This window comes from Cotesia glomerata, linkage group LG3 (genome assembly GCF_020080835.1).
Source record: "Cotesia glomerata isolate CgM1 linkage group LG3, MPM_Cglom_v2.3, whole genome shotgun sequence".
NCBI lineage: Eukaryota > Metazoa > Arthropoda > Insecta > Hymenoptera > Braconidae > Cotesia > Cotesia glomerata.
This window is the reverse complement of record NC_058160.1, coordinates 27,768,958-27,787,597: the sequence shown is the minus strand read 5'-3', so window position 1 is coordinate 27,787,597 and position 18,640 is coordinate 27,768,958. Positions and strand designations below refer to the sequence as shown.

General features: G+C 29.0%; 3 protein-coding genes across 5 annotated transcripts in view; 2 read left to right on the top strand and 1 right to left on the bottom strand.

The window, feature by feature from the left end:
- Nucleotides 1-1,694, top strand: part of LOC123261823 (Krueppel-like factor 3) — a 252,539-nt gene extending 250,845 nt beyond the window's left edge. For all 3 annotated transcript variants that reach the window (XM_044723655.1, XM_044723652.1, XM_044723656.1), the window contains one exon: nt 861-1,694. In XM_044723655.1, the coding sequence (XP_044579590.1) occupies nt 861-1,033 (173 nt within the window). In that variant the 3' untranslated portion in view covers nt 1,034-1,694. The remainder of the gene's footprint in view (nt 1-860) is intronic.
- A 12,822-nt stretch (nt 1,695-14,516) lies between these two features.
- LOC123261825 lies at nt 14,517-15,861 on the top strand. Its single transcript, XM_044723658.1, has 5 exons — nt 14,517-14,646; nt 14,918-15,061; nt 15,129-15,235; nt 15,313-15,418; nt 15,716-15,861. Exons 1-5 carry the CDS (start codon nt 14,598-14,600, stop codon nt 15,793-15,795), a joined length of 486 nt encoding a protein of 161 aa, XP_044579593.1. The 5' UTR covers nt 14,517-14,597; the 3' UTR covers nt 15,796-15,861.
- Nucleotides 15,862-15,874: 13 nt separating this feature from the next.
- LOC123261822 (kanadaptin) lies at nt 15,875-18,289 on the bottom strand. Its single transcript, XM_044723651.1, has 2 exons — nt 18,245-18,289; nt 15,875-18,148 (listed from the first exon to the last, which is right to left on the bottom strand). The coding sequence occupies exon 2, from the start codon at nt 18,140-18,142 to the stop codon at nt 16,031-16,033; it is 2,112 nt and encodes a 703-aa protein (XP_044579586.1). The 5' UTR covers nt 18,143-18,148; nt 18,245-18,289; the 3' UTR covers nt 15,875-16,030.
- Nucleotides 18,290-18,640: the final 351 nt, after the last annotated feature.

Here is an 18,640-nt window from a genome sequence, read left to right as displayed (position 1 = left end):
TTGAAACTCGAGTATTTTATTAACCTACGTTACTGATTTTTCGCAATTCAAATTATTTCATTTTTTCTGATGCAATAATTTAAGTTTTTAATCGAATTAAGTCCCGAAAATGACTAATCTATATTATTAAGAAAATAAGCAAAATTTTGTAGCTAGTGTATTTATATGATAAACTGGGTTTTTATGGTTGAATTTAGTATCGTTGGATAGGTCTTAACCTGAAGTTGTGCCTTTTCAAGGTTTTATATCATTCTCACTAATAGTCAATTTATGATAATAAGTATTTAGGCTGCATTCGAAAATGCTCTATCTCTAGATACATAATTGAGAAATGACCTTGTATCTTGTGAACTATTGACATTTTTCAAGATATAAGCTCATCCCGATGTTACACTCATCAAGACCTTTCATTTGAGTACCCACTTCAATTTTTCGTATATTTATATATATATATATATGAAAAATATATCAAAATGCATGTGGGTACTCAAATGAAAGATCTTGATAAATGTAACATAATGATGAGCTTATATCTTTAAAATATATATTATATATATGTATATATATATATGAAAAATATATCAAAAATGCATGTGGGTACTTAAATGAAAGATCTTGTTAAGTGTAATATCATAATGAGCTTATATCTTTAAAAACGTCAATATTTAAGAAAGTACAGTGCAATTTAACAAAAGTCATTATTTAATAAAGCAAAATTTCATTTATTTATAGTTCACAAGTCACGGCAGTCACATAGTGACCGCAAGGTTGCTAGTTTTTAATCATTTAATTAGAAAATTTGATTAAGCCGCTCCAAAATTTTTTTTAAATGAAAAAATATTTTTTTTTAATTGTTACAGGAGAAAAACCATATCAGTGTACGTGGGAAGGATGTACGTGGAAATTCGCCCGCTCGGACGAGCTGACGCGTCACTATCGCAAGCACACCGGCCAAAAACCATTCAAGTGCCATCTTTGTCAGCGGTCGTTTTCGCGAAGCGATCACTTGTCACTGCACATGAAGAGGCACTGACAGATATAAGCGCCAACATTCAATCTAATCCGGATTTTATTCGTAATATAAATAAGCGAATAAAACTGAAATCCTAGATAATGATAAAGATAATGATGAAGATAGATAAGAAAGACCAATACAAGTTGACGATTTAACTACATACATTCGGGACCTGAACAACCCTTTCCCTCGAGGTGCGCGATTTTCGCGTGGGACTGCGGGCCAACGTAACGTTTTTTCACTAGATATTAATCTATTTAACAAAGTATAATAAATAACTAAAGTTAAATGTTTGCTGACAACGTCCTGACATTTTAAGTTCAAGGACGTGCAATTAGTTTCAATTTTAATATATCTTATAATAATTATTATGATTATTTTTATTATTATTGCTAATAATAATTTGATTATTTTATTAATGAATTTTTAAGGCCAGCTCAACTAGTCTAGAGCAATTGTTGATTTACTATTTTATCAGTAATAAAAGGAGCCAGTAAAAGTATCATAATTAAATTTATGTTTATATTAATTGTAAGGCTAGAGTAGATAATTGTCGAAGTAATTAATCAATTAAATAATTAGAGAGTTTATTAAAGAGAAAATGACAACTCCTTTGATGGAGCTTGGGACTTAGCATGCTCAGTTAAATAAATACAATCGTGATTGTGAATAATTAATTTAAAAATGTTAATGAAAATAAACAAAAAAATAATTATTTAACTATCAGCAATTAACGATTTTAAAATAATATACAAAAGAATTACGCGTTTTATATAAAACGGACAATCATACGTGTTATTTATTCAGGAAAAAATTTTTTATATAAGAAACATTAATTTTTTTAGCAAATTAAAAAAATAACTAAGTTAAATTTTAAAATAAAAACTATTAAATTTTTCATCAGATTTAATTAAAAAAAAAAAAATTTTTTCCTGGATATATTTTATCGTTTTAATAGCCAAGTATTAATTGCGGTCTATTATTTAGGGAATAAATAGTAATAATTATAATAGATAGTTGAAATTAAATAAAAAGCAATATTTAATAAAAATAATATATATTATAAATGAATAATAAAATAAAGTGAATAATTTATACCTATTTGTCGTAAATTTGTGTGAAAGGTGCCAAAGTAAATGTGCTGGCAGTTAAGGCTGTACAATAATATATTTTTAAAAATGAATTAAATTAATTAATTAAGTACATAAAATGCTTTCTAGTGTCGCTGTTAAATAATAACCGTCCTACTAGATCGCGAAACAAAATTTCATCACTGCCGTAGGTATTAATTGTAATTTAAAAAAAATTGATAAAGCACTTTTTGTTTAAATAAAGTAAAAGTTTTTTATTTTTATTGAAATATATTTCAATAGCAATAAATTATAAATTTGTGGTAATTAACTATTAAAGAGACGCATTGTTGGTTTTATTGTTCAGTACAATGTAATTGTAATGGTTTTAGGGATTTATAGAAGTTTGCCGACGAAACTTTCGCCGTGGTATAGGTAATCAAGTTAAGTTATACAACAGAACTATGATATTTAATTATTATTGTAGAATAAGTTAACGAGGAAATTATATTTATCTTGTGGAGAAACAAATGAGATGCACAACGAGATGCCAGTATATGCTAGAGCCAGTTTAACCTAACTATTTAACGAACATTATTATTATTATTATTATTATTATTATTATTATTATTATTATTATTATTATTTATAAATAAATGAATTATTACGCCGTTACTTGATTAGATAATAGTGCCTTTGATCGTTTGCAAAACGACTATGTTATCATTATCATTATTATTATTAATTATTATTATTATTATTAATTAACAAAGTAATCATCTTATTATTTTGCCTATAGTGCCTTAAATAATTATCATTTATGCTTAACTACTTATATCTGATTTATTATTTTAATGCTATCGCATTATTGTGAAATATTCTGAATTTATTTTTATAATGTTAATCTTTATTTTGCTACACGTAATTTTTTGATGATTAAGAAATTTTTTTAGTGAACTTTCTTAAGATGTTTTTCATTAAAAAAAATTCTTTCGCTTTTATTTTCATAATTAAAAAAATTTAAAACATACCAAAAAATTATTTAAATTTTCTAACCAAATTTGAGACTAATTTTAAGTATGGCCTAAAAAAAATTAATGTATAAAATTTTCAAGTTCACTAAATAAATTATTGAAAAAAAAAATTTTGCACTCGGAAAAAATTTTTCTACAGTAATTATTAATAAGTAAAAAAAAAACCCTCGATTCCGTCCATTAGCATTCCAATTAAAACGAGGGAATTTCAAACTCGAATCATAAATTGAGAAACGGTTAAAAATTGTCCTACGTTACTAGCAAAAAAAAAACTACGACTAACTTCTCATGTTATATCGAATATTCTCAGGTGATTCATGGATGGAAGCGGTAAAAAATTTCTGAGCATCTGAATCTAAAGTGCCTTGTCTGTCTTGAAATAAAAAATTTGAAAATCACGAAACATAATCATTTTAACGCCGATATTTTCCGCTTTAACCTTCCACGAATCACCTTAATCTTTGTTACTGATACATAAACATTAATCAATTATCATTTATCACTATCACAGAAGGTAACGGTTTAATATTTAAAACTAAATTGGTACAAGAAATAGCCAGTAGAAAAACAAAATGCACTTTAAGTTTTTTGTAACTTATAACAATACATTTAATAGTAAATATCAGTGGGCATGGTTAAAAAAATAAAGTACTACTATTATATAATTAAATATAAAAACCGCAACGCTGCTAGTGTAAGTAGTCTCTAATTAGAGTTAAAACTATCAGTGTAAATAGTTTGTAAATTAAAAATATTTGTATGAACAGAAAAAGTTTTCGATAAAACTTGACGCGTTCAAACGAGAATATTATTAGTCCTAGATTTTAGTTATTATTACATTATTACGTAATATAAGTAAGAAATTTCTCTTTGATAACCAATGGGGGCCAGTAATTATCTCTCGGATCTCGCACGGATTTATATATATATAAATATAAATATACATAAAAAAAAATGTACGCTGTGCGGCGCGCGATTTTATTTAAAAACTCGAGGGAAATTAATGCTCATTAAAACGTATCATATTTATTGGACTTATTATTAAGTATATTTATGAAAAGACACACTCAGTGTGTTAGTGTCTAAGGAATAAAAATGTGATAAAAAAATTAAATTCAATTTATTTAATATATTTGTTTGTCACATTGACAATTATATTTTTCTGTAAATTATTCCCTCACCGATTTGTTTTGTTGTTATTCATTAAAATATTGTTAAACTTGTTTTGATGATCGGCGCGCTGCAATTATTATGTTATATTTTAATTAAGGGTTATATTTAATAAATACATAGACGCAATATTAAGCAATAGCAATATAATAATTAATAATTATCAATAAATAAATAAATAAATAAGTAAACAAACGCTGTATAAAAAAGGCATTATATTAACTTTTTATACGAGACTAATAATTATAATTTTTGCTTACTTGTTTACGCGCGCCACGAGTTTAAGGGAAGGTTTTATTATTTTATTTTTTTTATCAACAAATATTATTATTATAACTATCATTATAATTATAATTACTATTAAAATAGTAACAATAAATGTTTATTGTAAATTGTGGTTGTAACACACTTGTTATCGTAAAACGATTCTTTGTCATTTCGATTTATTGATTTATTAAAAAAATTTTATTTAAAAATACTCGAAATAAAATAATTAGATAAAATAAATGTAATAAAAAATGACGATCCGCCGTAAAAAAACCGGAGTTAATTAATTAAAATAAAAATGACTAGTGAATTTAAATACGCACTATATTTATGTACTAAAAATATCAATCAGGTGTTTTATTGTGTAATAAATAATAATAAAAATAACTAATGATGATTATTGTGAGAGAATCGTATATATATGTGTTGAAAAAATAAATTATACATGGTAATATAATAAATAATAAAAAGTGAAGTCAAAAAAAGAAATAAAACATTATTTAAATAAAATAAAATAAAATCTTGTATGAAAATGTTAAATAAAAAGTCTGTCATCATATCAGATTTTTTATTCTTATACAAGAAAAAACTAACACAGTCGCGTATATCAGTGTGTACATACGTCACATTTATCATGTTGCACAACGACGCACGGTAGCTGTTAAGAATTATCAAGATGGTTACATATTTTTTAGATACTACCTATTATTATCATTATTTTATTATTATAATTATTATTATTATTAAACAAAATTTTTTTATTATTATAATATTATTGCTATCATGATTACTATTATAACTGTATTTGGCAGGGTCATGAAATGAAAATTAAAAAAAAATAAAAAAAAATGGAGAGTTGTTTTTAACTTGTTTATTACCCAGAAATTACTTTACTAGGATGAGTGGTTGATGTACTCTTTGTAATGGATAGAGATAGAGTAAGTGAGTGAGTGAGTGGAAAAGTTGTTTAGTCTTATAATACAATGATAAACTTCTAGCTCGTCAGTCTACAATGCTTCCACTAGATGTGTTTACCAAATTTCGAAGCACGAGGTAGAAGCTTACATGGGATTTTCTTCAGGTCGCACGATTTTCTGCTAAAACTTGACAATTTTCAAAGTTTTTACGATTTTCGCGGATTCAAAATTTTGAAGCTATAATAATAACTAGCAACCTTGCAGTCACTATGTGACTGCCGTGGTTTGTGAACTATAAATAAATAAAATTTTGCTTTATTAAATATCTTTTGTTAAATTGCACTGTACTTTTTTAAATATTGACATTTTTAAAGATATAAGCTCATCCCTATGTTACACTCATCAAGAGCTTTCATTTGAGTACCCACATGCATTTTGATATATTTTTCATATATTCATATATATAAATATATAAAATATATGAAAAGTTGATGTGGGTACTCAAATGAAAGGTCTCGATGAGTATAATGTTGGGGTGAGCTTATATCTTTAAAAATGCCAATAGTTCACAAAATACAGGGTCATTTCTTGATTATGTTAAATTGCACTGTACTTTCTTAACTATTGATATTTTTAAAGATATAAGCTCATCCCGATGTTACACTAATCAAGAGCTTTCATTTGAGTACCCACATGCATTTTGATATATTTTTCATTTATTCATAGATATAAATATATAAAATATATGAAAAGTTGATGTGGGTACTCAAATGAAAGGTCTCGATGAGTGTAATGTCAGGATGAGCTTATATCTTCAAAAATGTCAATATTTCACGAGATACAAAGTCATTTCTCAATTATGTATATAGAGATAGAGCATTTTTAAATGCAGCCTAAATATTTATCATCATAAATTGACTATTGGTGAGAATGATATGAAACCATGAAGAGGCACAATTCCAGGTCAAGACTTTTCCAACGATACCAAATTTAACCATAAAAACCCATATTATTATATAAATACACTGGCCACAAAATTTTGCTTATTTTCTTAATAATATAGATAACAGCTATGTAATAATACTATGTGTCTATATATCTACGGCGTCGTTTTTCACCGAGAAAAAAAGTAACCTTATTCAAAAAAAAAAATCTTGAATTAATTATACCATTCTAAAGAAAACGATTTTCTTGAGTCAAGAGAAAAATTTACCTAAATCAAGAATAATTTCTTGACTCATGAATTTTTTTTCTTGATGCAAGAAACTTATTTTCTTTGAAATTGTATTCTTGGCTCAAGATTTTTTCTCTTGAGTCATGTTATTTTTTTTTTTATCAGTGTAGACGTCTAGGTTATCACGAATCCCTTGCTGCTCTCATCTGTATCTCGCGGGTTTACTTGGCCTGAGTAGTTATAGTTAAAGTTGTAAGTACAACAAGTACTATACTACATATACATAGAGGACGGAGGATTGAGGAAGTCGAGACTGAGACGGTACTTTACAGTTTCATCGAGTAGAGCTTCTTCGAGTTGGTCTTAGTCTGCAGACTCAGGTCTTACCGCACAGCAGTTAAATCCAGCAAAAAATAACCAGAGTTTTCATCAGAGATCCGACGTTTCTCCTTCACCTTCTTGTCATTACTTGTTACTTTGTTACTTGTTACTGTATGGTGCAGTCTACAGTCTACAGTCTACAGTATAGTAATAATAATAAGGATTAGATGCTGTATAAATTTAATGGCAAAAAGTAAAGAGTGAACCGGGTTAACTTATTCGCCTTGGCTCGCTTGTTCATCCTGATGACCTGCATAGAACTCTCGACTCTCGGGAAGAATATCGGCGCGTTCGATCTTTACGATATGGTGATGGTGGTCCTCGGACATATATTGGTCTACGGCCCCGAGACCCCTCGCAACATTACTCGCTAAAACATCCACCGTGTTATCTTATGCAAATTAACGCGGCACGAACCGGCAATATTCAAGGCTAACGCATTATTTCCGTGTCATCAACTTAGATGTAACTATTATTTTTATGAAATACTTGCTGTTATGGTGTGGGACACTCGTGTACGAGAAAAGTCTTTCCGACAGCAGGTCTATTGTTTTTTTTTTTATTGCTGTCGTAATGATAGGGGTTTTTTATGAGCGAGAATATTTTTTTTTTTTATATAATTAATGATACAAAAAAATCTTTGCTTTTTGAATTTTTTAGAAAAATTATTTTAGCTGCTAAAAAGAATTTTTTAAACAATAGAGATATTTTTAAAATTAAAAATTAATTATCTTGTTAAATTTTTTATCTAGAAATTTTTTTATAGATTAAAATTTTTTTTTTTTAATAAATAAATTTTTTGAAAAAAAGAAATCTAATGAACGATAATTTTCTATTGATAAAAATTAAAAACTAAAATTTCCCACGATAATTATAAACATATGATTTTTATTGAAAGTTCAATAAATACTATAAAATATTATAAAAATAAGTCCATAAAATAATTTTTTAAAAGATAAATAATAATTATAACTATATAAATAAAATAGGTGTAATCAAAAAGCAATTAAATAATAATGACCGTTATTTGCTTGGTGAGAAAATATAATCCTCTTGATTTTAATGGTAGCATCAGACATCAACCTGTGTTTGGAGTATTTACGGAAGAGAAATTCATGCACCTATCAATGAAAATCGCACGAGCACAAATTACCTTACTAAAGACTTTAGTTACCGGTCATAACTCTATTCTCAAAGTCTATAAGTTTCATTACATATTCAACGTTTACAATTTAACAATTTACAATTATTTTGATTTGTAAATCAACAAATCAATCCACCGATTTCCCTTCACAATTTAAATGCCTCTCATTATTCACCACTCATCACCATAATTTACTAAATATTAATATACAAGTCTTACTTTCTCGCTCATTTATTATTATTTAACAAAATAAAAACTGCAGTACTTTTTCGATGAACCCGACAGTTAAAAAAAATTAAGACTGAATTTAAATGAAAACATATAAAAAAATAATAATAATAACTCTATTATGAGTACCGTTAAATAAACTCAGTAAAATTATAATGAAAGAAGAAAAAAGTTTAGTAAACTAGAGACTAGAAAATAAAATCACAAAGACATCCAATTTGGATTGTTATTATAGTACACGGCATTGAATTTAAAAACAATAACCGTGTCATATTTCTCACAATACATTTAGCCATCGTTTTTTTAGATTTTTTACGCCTTAAGATAACAATTACGCCGACAATGTCAGCAGACAACCGAACAATGAGTTCCTCGTTTAAAAAAAGTCCTAAAAAATAGAGATGCCGAGATTAAAAGAAACTATTTTAAAACCTTGAAATATTTCACCCAATTAATATTTTAAATGCTATTTTATTTTATATAACTGCTGTTACGTTTTTATTACATCAGTTAAGGAAATTTCATCCATTTACTCATTAAACATTCATATGTTGTTGTTCTATTTATATTCTTTCATTTCTGAGGCTCAAATTCTGAGAAAATTCAATCTGGATGATTGAAAGAATCTATTATTTATTCTCAAGGAGTAATTCGCTATCGATCGTAAGTTTGCTTGTGCTCATGTACCTTTGATCAAACTCACTTTGCATGTATGTACCGAGGGGCGCGGAGAAGGCAATTAACGGTGAGGCGTTTGCGAGTATTATCGCGTCCAAGGTTGCACTACAAATTAAATTGCACAATAAACTAGGAATCAGTTCACTGGCACGAGTATACACTTCGATATTATCTACCATAAGAGTAATAGTATTAATGATAATACTGATTAAAAATAATTTTATGCAGTGACATTGTTTCATATCATTTTATTGATATTACCAGAAGTCTGGAGTATTAAGATGATTTTGGTGCACAGAAAAAAAATTAACTTGAATCAAGTAAAAAATTCTTGAACTAAGAAAATAATTTTGAAAAGTTTTATTGCTTTGAATTAATTAAAATTTACTGTTAAACCAAGAAAAATTTCTTAGTTTAAGAATTTTTCTGCTCAAATCAAGGAAGTTCTTCAAAATTATTTACTTGATTCAAGTAAATTTTTTTTCTGTGTGAATATTTTTCATAGAAAACTTACTATTACATTGGTTCTCGCCATAAAATTTTTAAAAAATTTGGAATTTTCCAATTCCGACTTGGCTAAATAAGTAAAGACGAATAAATTTCTTCAAAAGTTAATATAAATTTTAATTACACTGATGAAAAAATTAATAAAAAATATTTTAAAGAATTTGATCATTTTATATTGAGTAAAAAAATTTTCAAATCAAGTAGAATTTATTTAAATTAAAAACAACTTCTTAGTTTAAGAATTTCAATATTAAATTAAGTTGATTTTTTTATCAGTGTAAGTAAGGATAAAAAATTGAATTTTTATTTCAAAGTTATACCAAAACAATTATTTGTGGTGACGAAAAAAAATTATTGTAGTTGTTTGAACCCATACACTGAAAAAAATTCTTGACTGGAGTGTAAATTTTCTCAACTCAAGAAAATATCAAGGAAAATTGAAAATTTCTTGAATGAAGTCAATGTTTCTTGAGCCAAGAAAATTTTTTCTTGCTCCAAAATAATTTTTGTCTTTCTTAAAATTTTCTTGGCGCAAGAAATTTGTTTTTTCTGTATAATATTCATAATAATAAAAAATCCATCATCGCCATTTTTTATTTTTTTTATTCTAAACGCATTTTCTCTCGAATTGTAAGCTTAATCAAAACAATACGGTATAATAGAAATCGCTAAGCTTCTGACAGAGATACCGGATTATCTCTGAATAATACCTACGTATAACTTTGAGGAAGAGCATCGTTATATAAATACATATGTATACTATTCACACACACATGGACCTAGACGTAAGCCATGAGTATTTATTATATTAGCAAAAAACGTCTAAACGACCGCGATCTCTCCTCATATACCAATAGGTTTACGAGCTGTAAGTAACTAAAAAAAAATTAATAAAAAAGCTATTGCTTCTGATATATTCGCGTGCCCCTGTCTGGCACTTGATGAGCCTAAAGTGCTTTTCAATTCTCTACTCCTCGAGATAAATTTTCACTTTGGTTTTATTTGAGCTTGAGCTAAATCTTCCTTATCTATTCCCGGGTTTTTTCTCTAAGTGTAACGTGAGAATAAGTATCATGTAAGAAGCATGCCCGTGAAACTTGCCGCCCGGACTCGGACTTCCCAAGAAGTTAAAAATATAAATAAATTTTATAATAATATCGTTAATACTAATGATGATAATAATAATAATTATAATAAAAACATTTATGTATGTAGAATTAAAAGTTTATACGGGAATCCATTGGACTTAATAGTTAGTAGTAAATATGTAATCACGGTAATCATTTATCTATTTGATGATTCTGTCTGGTGAAAGCATAAACTGTTCACTTAGCTTGTAGGTATTATGTATATTAGTAATGTGGTACCACCGTGCGAAAGTATATCTTTCTTCTGTGCGAAACACAGATCTGTACTTGCGGATCAATCTTTGCTGCCCGATGGCCTGCTCCGAGTAGTATCGAGTAGCAGCGAGTAGGCATAACATAATCATGTATTTAATATTAATACGCTTGTAATTTACCATTGGCTATTTGCTATTTGCTATTTTATAATCTAATAAATTTTAAATTATGAATATAATCAGCCGAGGAATTTAACATGATTAAATTTAATAACAAATATTTAAGTATTTAATTATCCGTAGATTAGTATTTCAGAGCCAGCATGATGCGTGAAAATTTAATTTATAATTAGTTATTTTTATATTACTGTTACTATTATCATTATCAGTAACACTTTAGCGATTCTTAAAAAACTTTAACGAAAGTACGTACATACTTTCGATCAGAAGGTACAAAATAAATAAATTTAATAACTTGAAATAATTTTTTAAGTCTGATCATTGTTTAGTTAAAATTTCTGGGGGTGTGCGACTAGCATTCGAATTGAATCGACTTAAACAGTACTATGCGATTCAAAATACTAATCTGTAGAGTTTTTTTTCTTTATTAAAAAAAAAATTAATGTTCTACACTGAGAAAAAAAAGTACTACTCTTGAGAAAATTTTCTTGTCACAAGAATATATATTCTTGATAATTTTCAAGAACATATTTTCTTGTCTCAAGAATTGATCGAATTATTTTTTGTTTAATTCAAGTGAACTTATTCATTTGTTAGGGCCAGTTTTTCAACCCCGGGTTTAAGTATATTATCACTGTGAATATATTTATATATCTATAATAATGTATGAAAATTAATGCCAATATTTTATTATTATGATAGATATTGATATTCTTTTGTAAAAAAACCAAAATTTATTTTAAGCGATTCTTGAGCCAAGAAATTTTTTTCTGGACAAAAATTTTTTTTTCTCAGTGTAGGTTTAAGATTTTTAACTTCCCGCTAAGAAAATCGAAGATTTTCAAAAATCGGGAAGTTATTGTTTTCACCCCGTTTTGCAAAAATCGAGTTTTCATCAGATCTCGACGTTTGAAGGTCACAGGAAGCTTCCCTGACTATCCCCGTGAGGTTGTCACGGTGTCTGTATGTGTGTGTGTGTGAAAGTATGTGAACCACTTATAACTTTTGAACGGCTTGACCGATTTCATCGTGGTTGGTGCCATTCGAAAGGGCTTGACCAAACTTAGATTTTGAAAACTATTTGGACCGATTCAGATCAATAGATTTTGAGAAATCTTCAAAAAACTGAAAAAAAAATTTGTTCAAATTTGTTCAACAAACTGACTGAAATTATGTGAAATTATGTGAAATTATGTGAAGTTATGTGCAGGAAACACTTTTCGGTTTTCTTTCGTTCATGATATCTCTTGAACAAACTGACTGAAATTATGTGAAATTATGTGAAATTATGTGAAGTTATGTGCAGAAAACACTTTTCGGTTTTCATTCATTCATGATATCTCTTGAACAAACTGACTGAAATTATGTGAAATTATGTGAAATTATGTGAAGTTATGTGCAAGAAACACTTTTCGGTTTTCATTCGTTCATGATATCTCTTGAACGAATTGACTGCACTGATAGAAGGATTTATTTGTATTAAATAATATTTGTTAATAGCTAACAAATCATTTATTAGAGACCATTTTTTAATGTTAAATAAATATTTCTTAGTATTCAAAATGATTTGTTTGTATTCAATAAATCTGATATTCATTTATTAAGTATTAATAAATCTTTTTAAATACTAAGAAATATTTGTTAAGGCCTAACAAATGGCTTCTAATAAATGATTTGTTAAATATTAATAAATCTTTTTAACTATAAACAAATCTATTAGTGTGAAGTTATGTGAAATTAATTTCTATGTCAAAAGTATAGAAAGACTATCTCTTTGAGCTTGGAGAGCTCAAAATAAGACATAAGTTGTTTTTTTGAGCTCGAAGAGCAATTATTAGTGCAATTTTAAGCGCCTAGGTATGTAAGTGGCGGGAAGTTGCAGGGATGGCCTTCAGGGTCAACCGTTTGTCTAATTTTTTTTTTTTTTTTTTTGATTAATTTTTTATCATTATAAGAAAATGGAATTTTGTATCTGACAAGTGCCGAGATATTTTAGTTAAGCTACTACAATCTACTTAAGGTAAGCTCTGAGCTCTTAATTTTACTTTACTCAATTCTGCTCCTATCCCATCCAGTCTTAACTTGATGGAGAAGAAGACTAACGAGTAAATCTGTATTCCACGACAACAGACCCATCTCACCTCAAACAACTAATTAACTTTAAAAGAGATTCATTATCGACACCTATGCATCTGTTATTGAAACCGTTTCAACTTATTAATCTGTTGATTATTAATTATTAATATCATTATTATTGTTTATAATTAAATTTATTGTACAATTATTCGCAGTTTGTACATTAGCTGTTATGTACTCTCTAAATGTAAAACAGTGAAAATCACTGGAAATTAGTAGTAAATTCACTACTTCACAGTTATAATTATACCACTTGGTATACTTATAACTGTGAAACAGTGAAATTCCACTGATTCATTTTTAGAGAGTAGCTTAGTATTGAATCAGTAACTTGCTTTAAGACTTGAATTTAATTGTTGTTTGATACTAAATAATATTTTTATTTACGAATTATGAATTATTAACGACACTTTGCTAATCAGATTCAGATATAACATGTAATGTTCCTCGAGATATTCCGCGATAATTAGCTCGACTCTTATCTGGGGATTGAATTGAGCAATAAAATTTGAGAAACAGAATAGAAATGTGCCTTGTAAGCTAAATAGACTCAGGTGAAATGACTATTTGTTAAGTGCGACGCCGGGTTTGCATAAATGCATCTGCAGCTTGCATGAAGTTAGTTACGCTTAAATGCAAATTGTTTTTTTAATCGATCTGTTTAGACCTTGAAACCTACGGCATAATGGACCCCCAGTGTACACCCCGGCTTATCCTCTCATGCATCTTAAACAATCAGGTTGGTTTTTTATTTAAAAGCCTCGCTTGCCCCTTTTTAAGTTCTCAAACTACGACATTATAATCCGCTTGAATAAAATTAACAATTTCAATTCATTTTCCACAACATTTTAATCAGCTTCTTACTTTTTGCCAGACTTTACAGCTCATTTGCGATTACAACAACCTTATTTTTAATAATAACCATGAAAATGATAATTAAATTCTAGTTTGATTCTTAATTTAATTATTAATTATTAAATATTTCTCTTCAAGTTTAACATGTTTTAATTTTGTCATTGTTTCTACAATAATCTAATCAGTCATTATTGCCTTGAGTTTTGGGATTGTAATTATTTAATTAAAGGTATAATTTTAAATGAATTGAAATAGTGAATGGTGCTGTTATCTATGAATCGAAGGCTACATTTTAAAATTTTAAAACAACTCTAGCACATGTAACTATAAATGGTAAGCTAGATATGTTTAATTATATCTTACTGACTGACAGTAAAACAGGATAATAAAATCGTCGAGGTCATGTCATGTATATATATAATAGAATATAATATGATATGTGAAAATAAACACAACTGCTGTCAGTAAAAATTTGTTAATTATTACTTTGATATTTGCGATGGAAGGTGAAACTGTAATAATTAATTCGCAGTCATATCTATCAATGAGTAAGAAACTTTACTGTTTAAAATATTAATTTCAATTTTATTTTCTTTAATTTAAGTAATCCACGTATACTAAGGAAATTTGTGGTGATTGTGGTTATCAAAAATTTTTGTAGTAATTTCCTCAATTATTTATTTAAATATTTAATTATTTTTTGTAATTTTAAATGTAAATTTACCTCAAATTTAAGAAATAAAAATCACCAGAAAAAAATTTAAGTTTTTTGTAATTATTTAAATAATTAAATTATTGAAAATAATTATTATTTTTTAGTATGGGAAGCAATTGCATCAGTTGGTTGGTATATTGTGGGTGTAATTGTACTTTCAATTTGGATGTATCCTTACTTGGAAGAAAAATATAAAAGTTGGAAGCAAAAGAAGGATGATGAACAATATTCTGCCAAATATCATAAAAGTAATTTTTTTTTGACAATAATTATTATTTAAAAATTTTTTAATAATAATATTTTTAATAAATTTAGATCCAGATTTATTTGAAGAGCGAATGAGAGCCGTAGAAGCTGCTCGACAACGTTTGCAACAAAAATATCTCGAGGAAGCAGAACGCGCTAAGGAACAGGAAGAAGAGGTACTCAATAAGTAACAAAAATAATAATAGTAATAAATTAAACTAAATTAATGATAATTAAACACCAATATTTTCAGAGGAAAAAGTTGAAACAAGAACAATTGAAGAAGTTATTAAACGGTACCGAGGGTGGAAATAAACTAGGAACCGGCGAGTCATCAAATTCATCCCACCTCCGAGATGGTATCAATAATTTTTATTTTTTAATTTATTTTTGCAATTAATCAACATGACACTGAAGTTAGCAGACGCCTAAAAATTTTTGATTTTTTTTTCTTAATTAAATTATAACTAAAAAGATATTTTTTAAAAATTGCACTTATAGCTTTTCAAGTTTTTTACATGTGAAATTTTTTTTTTTAATTTTTTAATTGAAATTTTTTCAATAAAAAATTTCTAAAAATTTTCAAATGTCGGCTAACTTCATTTTCATTTAATCAACAGTTATATTAACTTGTAATTTAATTATTAAACTTTTAGAATATAATCCGCTGATGGGAGAATCGAGCCGAGGGTATCGCGCTCCAAAACGCAGTTGCTGCGGTAAAAAATGTGGATAAATTTTTAAGCTGGTATAAATTTAATATAAATCAATTTTCTATATAAATATAATTTTATTAAACAATTATTTCATTTACTTCCATTAAAAAAATTAGTTTAAATTATAAGAAAAAGTTATTTAAACACTAGATATTATTAAAGAGCAAATATGTGAATTTAGCTATCAATAATCAATAAATAAAAATTTTATAATTTATTCATTATTAGCAACAATAAATCATAAAATCTCTCAGACTAATAACCAAACTTATCATTCAAACTAGTCCGACCATCGCCAGTCTGATTCGAAGGTGGTACCCAAGTAGAATAATCTTCACTATGAATCTCTTCATCATAAGCCTTGTTACCCTCTTTGGCAGCTTTTTCCGCCCTTTTCTGCGTGCGTTTCATATTTTTTTTCTTCCTCCTCGCGATTTCAGCTTCTGACAATTCTTTTTTTATCTCAACATCTATACTTTTCACCTCGCTTTCTCCAACTGTATCAACATCAATGGCAGTCGCAGTATCATCACATTCTTCCTCATTTTCTTCCACTTGATCCTCATCTCCACCAGTTTTTTTCTTAAGCTTCAGCAGAGTCTCAGTCGCTGAGATGTCCTCACTCTTAATCAATCCGTACCTACTCAGCACCTTCTTCTTTTCACTCTTCACCTTTTTGTCCTCCAAGCGATCATCAGGCACTGTAGATCTATCTCGTTCCTTCGACTCTTCCTTTACACCCGACATTGGAGTTAACGACGGAAAAGAAGTAGGTCTCGTAATCTCAACCAGCTTTTTAAAGTTCTCCTCCTCTTTTTTCAACTTCTGGAGAGTAGACTTGAGCTTCAAAACCTCGCTCTTGCTCAAGACAGCAGTGTTTAAACTAGACATAAATGCATCAAGAGCATCTTCATTAGAATCAGAATTACCAGCGCGTTTGGCTTCTTCATGTTTCTTCAACTTTCCTTCAACCTCCGCAATATCTTTGGCAATGTTGCTCAACTGAGCACTGAGGCTCGCAAAATTTTCCGCTTTATTCTCCAGTTTTCCAGCATTCCGCATCCTCTGTTCGCGCTTCCGTTCCACAGTTCCCGTCCTATCCAAGAAATTATCTTCATCCGAGTCATAGAAGTCTTCCTCCTCCCAATTTCGAGTCTTGCGTTTCCGTCCCTCGTGTGTAGCCTGTCTCAAAAGTCCGTGCCTGTCCAAGACCCTGCAAGCTTCCAACGCACACTGGATCACGGATTCCTTCTTCTTGCCCTTGACCAGAGCTTCCGCGCGGACTGTGCGACCAGAATCGACGGGCAAGTCAACCCAGCAGAGAAACTGTCCAATTCCTTTTTCCTCAGTTTGATACTGCAGATCAAATCCTTCGCGCTCGAACCATCCTCTGAGTGTCTTCTTAGGATCTTCAAGGAACAGCTCTTCATTATTAGAAACCGCGAAAGGATTTTCAGTCAAATCAGTATCTTCATCAGCATCCTCGCCCATTCCCCAGTCAATGCCTTCAGCTTCTTCTTTTTCCTTCTTCAAGCGCTCCATTTCTTCTTGAATTTGCTGTTCCTTCTCGCGAGCCATCAGCTCCTGGCGTCGCATCTCCTTTAACTCCGTCACTGAATACTCAGACTCCATTTCCTCGTCCTCGGGCGGCGCCTGGACGATGAACTTGCGCTGACTGCAGCCAAATCGAAGCATGTGTCCGCCTTTCAGCTTGACGAAGGTCTTTGGTCTTATGCGACAGCTGTTCCAGAAGCTACCGTGAGTGCTTTCAAGGTCGTAAAGATAAAACCCAGGTTCGTTTTTGTCATCTCCCTCGGCGCGGTACTGGAGGATCGCGTGGTACCTTGAAATTGTAGGATGAGCTAGTGGTATGTCGCAGACTGGAAGTCGTCCTATTACATGGAAACTTTTTTTCGAGAGATCTATCGTGTCTAGAATCACTCCGGACTTTAATATCTCGACCTTGTAACCTTCTGGTGGAGTTCCACTCCACACTGGCTCTTTGTAAGGCAACGGCAGGTGTTTTTGATCCTGAGGAGCTGCTTTTGGAGCTTCTGTTGACTCGGAGATTATTTCTGGCTCGTCTGAGTCGTCTGTTGGTTTTTTAGCCGCTTTTGAAGGTAGCTCTGGTAGTTTTCGCTTGGGAGCTGGCTTACCAGACATCAAATGTGGGACTTTAAATGTGTCTTCAGCAGGTTCCGGGTTAGATATCGTACTAACATCTTCTGGGTTATCAATTTCAACCTCTGTTGACTCTGATGAAACTTGTTTTACATCTAACTCAGGTTTGGGTTCGTCGATCTCCATTTCGCGGGTTTTGTCATTATTTTCGGTAGATTTGGTTGTTTCTACTGGACTGGATTCCATTTTTATCTGATTGTTTGAAAATAAGTAGTAATTATTAGAAATTTACAGAAAAATAATACATTATAAATAATATTTATTATACTATAGGTTATAGATACTTACTTTTGTTTTTTATAGATATTGTCTATTGATAGACAAAGTTAATTTGTTTTATAAATTGTTAAAACTTTAAGTTTTTACAATGTCGAAATTTTTTTTGAATTAACACTAAAATTTTTTTAATTTATTGTTAAAAAAACAATTAAACAATCACAAACTCACAAACAAAGCACGACGTAAATTGTAAATTAAAATGAGTATGTGTGTAAACATATAAATATAAATCTGTCGGTATATTATCATAAGAACCGCAATTGCGAGTACTGAAATTTCTGATGATTTGAAATTATAAGATCAAATTTTTGTTCTTTGATCAGAATAAATTATAAAAACAAGTTGAAAATTTCCATAAATAAATATATACAAAAATTTTTAAAATTTTTAAATTCATGTAATTTT